The sequence below is a fragment of the Abramis brama genome (assembly GCF_963993115.1).
Source record: "Abramis brama genome assembly, chromosome: 14".
NCBI classification, from domain to species: domain Eukaryota; kingdom Metazoa; phylum Chordata; class Actinopteri; order Cypriniformes; family Leuciscidae; genus Abramis; species Abramis brama.
In genome coordinates this window covers 29,645,586-29,653,510 of record NC_139976.1, presented here as the reverse complement: position 1 = coordinate 29,653,510, position 7,925 = coordinate 29,645,586, and the positions used below count along the sequence as shown (strand labels likewise).

The window sequence follows — 7,925 nt, the reverse complement described above, 5'->3', positions numbered from 1 at the left end:
CTGTCAAGAGAGCAACTACGATTATATAAGCTTGGATGTATATGATGAGAGACTGCTTTGCAGTTCAAATGTGACCATGTGCATTCCTAACCTCTAGAGGGAGCGAATTGATACAACTTATTTTTTGTGTTGACAAAGATGTCAGATCATTCTAAATGTATAGTCGTTAATTAAAACATTTAAATAAAACAACTAAAAAAACTCAGCCCCTCAAATGCCTGATACCAGGCTTCTCTTCCTCTTCAACCCAAACATCTTACATTAACATTGTAAATTTTCTTTTAACTTTTAGTGCTTGATATGAATGCCTCTGTGTAAATATTGAGAAAATACAGCTTCATTTCATATTTTTAAAACATACTCTGCATTAGAGAACTCTTTGTTTCTAAAATATTATGCTCATGGGGAGATGGAGAAAGAAAAAAGTTGGTTCAATTATTTGATTTTATTAATGCATTTGAGGGTTAAATTGTTTCCAAGGAGGCAGGACATTTGCATAGCAACAATCAAGAAATCACGAACATCTTCAAGCTATCTGAAATAGTTTCTAACCCCTAAAATATATCTATATTTTTTTAGATTTTGGAGCAATGACACATATGGTATGTATCAAGCTTGACACTCAGTCCTGTAAACAAACAGTTTAGTGATTATTATGGTATCTGTAAAAGCATTTGTCAGAAATCAGTAGACCCATGTTTTGGAATTTTGTACTTGTAGGCATCATGTAATTCTTTTTTTTTCTTTTTTTAATGATTTCATAATTTTTTATGATCATTCTAAACCAGCTCTTTAGTGTGGTTAAGGAAACTTTTTTTTCGTGGGGTCAGAGGAGGAAGGTTTGTTTTTCTACTTTGTTTGCACATATCATGACAATGTTGAGTTTAATATAGACAATAAACACATTGTATTTTATACAGGATACAAGTATGGCTAAAACACATGACGGCAGCCAGTCACAGCGTACACTTGAGCATCACACTATTTCTCTTTTAGGAGGCCCATTTGTAACCAAAGCTAAACTAAAATAAAACGTAATGGAGGCAAACTAGACTGATGAAAAAAATCATAATCACAGTAAAGCATGGTGAAATGCAGTTATCTGTGCAAGGTTTTTATTTGATACCCCCTATGGAAATAAACTATACTCTGCATGCACCTAAAATAAGCTAAAAGCTAAATATTAACAGAAGCACAACAGATGATCTTTTCTGTTGTTTGGAGTGACATGACATCTTTAAAAATGTAATATTTTCTTCTGTCTATGAATATAATTGGAATAACAAAAACCCTCATTTTCCCATCTTCCAAGTTTCTTGACTAAAAGAAAACATCTTGCAACACATAAATTTAACTTTTTTTTTTTTTTTTTTACTATGATCATAGGAACATATTGTTCAACAATTACACATTTTGTCATTAATAAAATATAGTTTTGACTTTTGCACATTTGATTCAATAACTCTGGGGACCAACTACACCTAGCAATTGTGTGCCCACTTATACTCAAAAATGCCAAGTTCAGATCTGTCTAAACATTTTTACAAGAACGGTATCTTTTCATTGGCTACATAATTTTGTCTTAAAATAACTAAATATGTTCTTAAAGCAGGAACAACAAACTTTTCATATGACATCTATAAATTCATCAGTGTCTTATTGTTACTATTTTAGTTAGGAATGCATTTTCTGATGATGCCGGGTGAGATGGTATCGACGAGTAAAGCTTTTTCCACACTGAGTGCAGGGGAAAAGTTTGGTGCCATTATGAAGCTGTTGGTGAGCTTTGAGACTTTGTGGCCTACTAAAGCTTTTTCCACAATCGGGGCACTGGCATGGCCGAACGCCTGAATGCTTCTGTTCATGCCTCCTCAAATCTCCCGATTGCCTGAAGCTTTCGCCGCACTGTGAACACAAGAAAGGTTTTTCACCTGTGTGTGTGCGGAGATGCACATTCAGTTGTCCAGAGTGGACAAAACTCTTTCCGCATTGCTGACATGTGTAAGGTTTTTCTCCTGTGTGGATGCGCTGGTGTTGCTTGAGGCTATTAAACCAGCTGAAGGCCTTTCCGCAATCTGTGCACAGATACACCTTTTCCCCCTGTTTGAAACAGCTGTGATTCTTGAAGCCCTTGATTGTGCTAAAGCTCTTGCAGCATTGGCTGCAGCTGTGAGGCTTTTCAACTGACAAAACGCCCCCTTCTTGGAAACTCAGATATTTTACGCTCATTTCTGGGTGGTGACGGCGGATGTGCTTGTAAAGATAGCGCTCATCAGTGAAGGAGAAGGGGCAGTATGTGCAGGGAAAGATGGTGGCATTAACCAGGGCCGAGCTCTGGCGGTGGGCTTTGCGGCGTGAATGGCTCTGCTGGTGGCGCTTCAAGCCAGAAGACTGGGTGAAGGACTTGAGGCACAACGTGCAACAGTAGGGCTTCTCCTTGGAGTGGATTGTGCGCTCATGGCGACGAAGGTTACACATCCGGTTGAAGTAAAGGTTGCAGTGGGAGCAACAGTAAGATCCGTCTCCCTGCTGAATGCACTCATGGTCTTTGAGAATATCAAAATTACTGAAAGCTCTCAGGCATTCACCGCAGACATGCTGGGAAGCTGGCGCTTCCTGTGATTCTCCTATCTTATTATTATCTTGTCCAGCACATTGGTGAGTTTTCAATGTCTCCAAATCAGAGAACCTTTGTTCGCACTCAGTGCAGATAGGTAAACTCTTCTGCACTTCAACCTCCGCTGCTTGCTTGTTTTTAGGTGGTCGGCCCCGTGGTCTGCCAACAGACACTTTTTTAGGGCGACTACTGCCTCTCAGAGGGTTCTTTGCAGACCTCTTCACTCGAGTAGGAGGTTCATAGGTTGGGTCATGCTTGTCAGAATTCATCTCTGTATCACCCTCAGTCCCTGCTGTGAGCGAGCCACTCTCAACTAATCTGAGGTACTCTCCATGGTGATGCCGTTTGAGATGTTGATTTAAATTGAATTTGGCCACAAAAGAAAAGGAGCACTTAGTGCAAGGATATAGGTCAGAAGGTCTGTCAGCATCTTTCTCTTTCTTTTCCTCCCCCTGGTGGGTTTGTTGGTGTCTTTTCAGACCTGTTGCCTGACTAAAACACTTCTTACAATGGCTGCAGCAATAAGGCTTCTCTTTAGAGTGAATAGTGCGCTGGTGTCTCTTCAGATGACAAGATCTCAAAAAGTTCCGGCCACACTCACCACATTTATTTATTTCATCCGAGATCTCAGTAGCACAATTTGCCTGGTCACTCAAACCATTACTGCATGTTTCGGACAAATCAGTGCAGTCTGACTTTTCTGAGTGATGAATGGGTTGTCCATTTAGGGTTGAAATTTGACCCTGACAGGTTTCTGTCATTGGCTGCATATGGGTTGGAGGAGCTGTATCAGGGGTCAGAAGGCACTGGTCTATGTCTATAACTGTTGAGTGGTCTTCGGACTCAAGCGGCTGTGTCTGCGTGAAGTGCGCATACTGATCGGGATGTGAGCGCTTCACATGAACACGCAGATAAAAAATAGTTGGAAAGGAGTAATGGCAATGAGGACATAGGCAGACCTGAGTCGCATGTTCTTCAGTTGTACCTGAAAAAAGAAATCAAATTACTGGAAAGCCAAAGGCCATGACAGATATCAACACCAAATGCATTACAGTCGCTGTATTTAGTCACTTTGTATTTCTACAGAGTAGTAGGAAGCCCTAAAGACTTATATTAGCTAAATAACTGAAATGTTTATGGCACAATTACATAGGTTAACTTCAAATATGCTGTTACATGGTAAGGCAGTGTTTCCTAAAGAACAGCTCAAACAGCAGAGCATGACCCTAGCAACGACAAGGTCATGGGTTGGATTCCCAGGGAATCCATGAACTGATGAAATATATAGAGACAGAGCGCATTTAGGCGCATTTAAAAACAGAAATACGTTTTTATAATCTGTCGACCCGAAAAAACAAGCGTTTAAGGACACAAAAGTGGATACAGGCAATTGAAACAGAGCGCAAGGTGTTATATTACTCTGAGAACTACGTCCACTGGAGGGGAACGTGATCGGCAACAGGATAGCTTAGTTTACAGAAATATAATATATAAAACTAACATTTGGATATTTGACTTACCAGTGACAAAATGTTTACTGCACACGTAGTGTATTTTTTAGTGCATACTGAGTGTCAGGATCCCACAATTTACCCATTCGTTCCAGCCTGAATCCACTTTTGTGTCCTTAAACGCTCGTTTTTTGGGGTTGACCGCTTATAAAAACTTATTTCTGTTTTTTTTTTTAGCTTGTTTGCTGTACACCTTGTCACATAGCAGCCTTTAGACATTGTTTTGTTTTTTGTTATAAGTCAGAAATGACAAGGAGGCAGCTTCTCGCAATGCAAAGTTAATGGAGACGGTTGGATTATCCCCCCCCAGATCTGTAATATTGTTTCCTTTGTATAATGAGCTCATTTATAAATTATATATATATGAGCAATTTCACATTTGCGAAATTTCACAAATTAACTGCACATTTATGTAACATTCCTTAGAAAATGCCACAGAATAAAGTTACAGAATAAAAAAAGAAAAAAGAAAAAATGTAACACTGTAGAATACTGTTCCGTCATTAATGAATAACTTCATAGGAACAAATAAATATGCACTATTAACATTTTAGTAACTACTATTAACTAACAAGAAACTCCGATTAATGAATTAGTAAGTAATAGCGCTCAGCTGAATTTGGTAGTTCACTATTAGCTAATTAGTTATTAACTACTATTTTTTCATACCTCACTGAGAACTACTTTATACAGGTTCATAATTAACATAATTAATGCATAATTTATAAAATAAGATAGCGGTAACCCACTAGTAATGGCTCAAGTGTTACTACATCCTTAAAGGAACTACTAATAATTTGGATCAGTATTCTAAAGTGAAAAGCTTGATAACTACCTAATATTGACTGAAGTCATTGTAAGCTTTTGAGGTTTTTTGTAAGGCTTTGTATAATAATGACTTGGATGTTGCTACATCCTGCTAAAGGAACTACTAATTATTTGGATCAGTATCAGTAAAGTGAAGATCATGGGAACACATTAATAATGACTAAAGTGTTACCAAACCCATCGGAAGGAATTACTATTCAAAATCTTACAAAACTCTCAAAAGCTTACAATGTTTACAGTAATTACTCTAGAGTTATCATGCTTTTCACTTTAGAATACAGATCCAAAACCTTACAAAAGACTCAAAAGCTTACAATGACTTTAGTCATTTATTAGGTAGTTATCAAACTTTTCACTTTAGAATACTGATCCAAATTATTATTAGTTCCTTTAGAAGGATGTAGTAACACTTGAGTCATAACTAGTGTTAATCATGTATCATGTTGATTATGAACCTGTATATAGTAGTTATCTGGGAGGTATGAAAAAAATAGTAGTTACTAATTAGCTAATAGTGAACTACCACATTCAACTGAGCGCTATTACTGACTAATTTGTTAATCGGAGTTTCTTGTTAGTTAATAGTAGTTACTAGAATGTTAATAGAGTGTTACTCATTTGTTCCTGTGTTCCTAGTTATTCATTAATGATTGAACAAATATTGTAAAGTGTTACCAAAAAACCTGCTAGTTGACAATATGGCACAAAGTTTCCACACAGGAGATGTAGTTAGATGTAGTTACCTAGAGAAATGAATTTCTTATTCCAGATCTTATCCCAGAGGGTGCCAAGTCCTTGAGCATATTCCTCAGCATACCAAACTCTAAATTCCTGCCCAGGGCTAATAGGGCGACAACAACGGAACAGAATACGTCCATTTTGCTGGAATGCAACAAGATTCTGTTCCGTCTCACTCATGGAACACACCACAAACCTAAAGCGAAGACACAAGATTGAGACAACTACAAAATAAATGCATAAACTACAATACATAACAAAAGAGCATAGAAGTACTTACTTCATCCAGTTAGAGTGAGTGTCCCTCTCTGCATCTATGTAACTATATTGATTATTGCCCCTGTAAATCTGTTGAGAAAAAGGCATTACTATATGTTTAGCCCAATACTTATATTGAAATTAAAATTGAAACTCTAATAATTAACAAAACATTAAGGTTGACACTCACTACCCAAGAGTAGGCACTATCCAATGCCTTTTCCTCACAGGTCACCTCTCCATCCAAAGGTCCAAAATGCATCCCCAATGGCACAGTCTGGCCTTGGTTAAAAACCCCAAGTCCTGCATTAGAGATGCTAGATCGACCTATAACTAAGCCTTGTGGCAGTGTTAGCAGAGCTCTCTGAGGAATGCCCATAGCTGTTGGTGAGTCACATGTAAATAATGGTGGCCCATGAACCTCACATTGGTCTATGAAGTGCTGATGACACATCTCACAGTCTGCCAAAAACCGAGGAGTACAAGAAGGAGAGGGCATTGGAGACACAGAGAGAGTAAAAGGTACACATAAAAGAGAGGACATTTTTTTAAAATTAATTATGTTTTGAAAAAACATCTGCCAACTTAAGTTTCTATTTTATTTACTTACAGAAATGTTGGTCATTAAACATGCTACCCTCCTGTTCCGCCATCATCACAACAGAAGAATAATTAGCAACAGAGCCTTGTATCTCTAAATTCTGCTCATCACTTGGTGGCAAATCTGTCAGGAACCAGTTGAAAAACATTATTTTATTATAACATGTATGTTACAGTGGAAACATTACTGAGCAAAAATGCCTTCCCTTGAAGACATTATGGTTATGGTGTTATATTTTTTGTAACTCACTTAAGAACAAGAAAAAAAAAAACAACTAAAGTAAGATGCCAAGTTTTAATAAAACAACAGCAGAATAACTTAAGAATTACTGACATGGCAAAATTGAACATACATTCTTTAAGCAAAGGCTGTCGTGACACAATCTGGTGACCTTGTTTTAACTGTTTAAACAGGCGTTTAATAATGGCATACATTCCTGAAACGCATTAATCATTCATAGTTTGAACCAGACATGTAACTTAGATTAATCTAAACTCTTCAGAGAAGTTAAAAAGAGAGATACATTTTTGTTTATATGTCGATTCGAGCAGTCTACAGCTAGCATGGTAAATGTATAGTTAGCTAACTACTTCACTTTAGTATACAACAACACCCACCCGGACTGTCCGACATTGTTTCACTAAACGCAGTAAGTTGCACTTTTTACTCCTTAACACCATACGCACACTCGGACACTCAGGTTATACAATCCTGTTGTACCTTCAAGCTTACTAGCTGGATAGCAAACAAGAGACCAACTCAGCGCTTCCCAAAACAGGAAGTTGTAATACGTCGGCGTCTGTCTGTGACGCCATCACGGTGCGTGCAGTCTATGGGTGCTTGTCGTTTATATACTGTCTATGGTGCTTGTGGAGTGCAGCGAGAGAACTGCGCTCTGTTTTCTTCTTTGTTTATATAATGTTCTCAATATGAAAAAAATGAGATAACTCCGCTCAGTGCTGCTCAAAACGCTAGAGCTGATTTGCTCGTGGTTGTGTGTGTAGTACAATCTGGTTCACTTCAGGTCAAGTACGACCACATCATCACACGATTAGGCTACAAATGGAAAGCAGCTTGATTGGAATGCCGAAAGTATACACGCGGTGCCAATTTCATACACTTTTACCCATCCAGTATATCAAAGGTGACATACTCTAGCCTATGTGCGCCATTCCACCGAAAGGGTGACATTTCTGTCCTCAGGACATGTATAAAAATGCATGAAAATTAACTCTAAAATACATTTTATTATTAAGCAAAATGTCCTGCACATTAACTACAAATTTAAAATGTATAATTAAAAACATTAATAAAAACTACATAGAACACTAAAAAAATAGCATTTTCTGCATGCCCCCACTCTATCTCTAAA

General features: G+C 37.8%; 1 protein-coding gene across 2 annotated transcripts; it reads right to left on the bottom strand.

Moving 5' to 3' along the window:
• Positions 1 to 1,093: 1,093 nt before the first annotated feature.
• prdm9 (PR domain containing 9) lies at positions 1,094 to 7,354 on the bottom strand. 2 transcript variants are annotated; one of them, XM_084134557.1, is made up of 6 exons: positions 7,274 to 7,354; positions 6,563 to 6,676; positions 6,143 to 6,414; positions 5,975 to 6,042; positions 5,700 to 5,890; positions 1,094 to 3,602 (listed from the first exon to the last, which is right to left on the bottom strand). In XM_084134557.1, exons 2-6 carry the CDS (start codon positions 6,606 to 6,608, stop codon positions 1,675 to 1,677), a joined length of 2,505 nt encoding a protein of 834 aa, XP_083990683.1. In that variant the 5' UTR covers positions 6,609 to 6,676; positions 7,274 to 7,354; the 3' UTR covers positions 1,094 to 1,674. The 2 variants fall into 2 exon arrangements, with proteins under 2 accessions (XP_083990683.1, XP_083990682.1); XM_084134556.1 differs by having other exon boundaries at positions 7,171 to 7,339.
• Positions 7,355 to 7,925: the final 571 nt, after the last annotated feature.

Excerpts from the sequence above, each read along its gene's own strand:
- prdm9 (XM_084134556.1), bottom strand. Across the intron at positions 6,043-6,142 it reads ATAGTGCCTACTCTTGGGTA|ATTTACAGGGGCAATAATCA; the intron begins GTGAGTGTCAAC and ends TTTTCTCAACAG. Across the intron at positions 5,891-5,974 it reads ACTCACTCTAACTGGATGAA|GTTTGTGGTGTGTTCCATGA; the intron begins GTAAGTACTTCT and ends TCTTCGCTTTAG.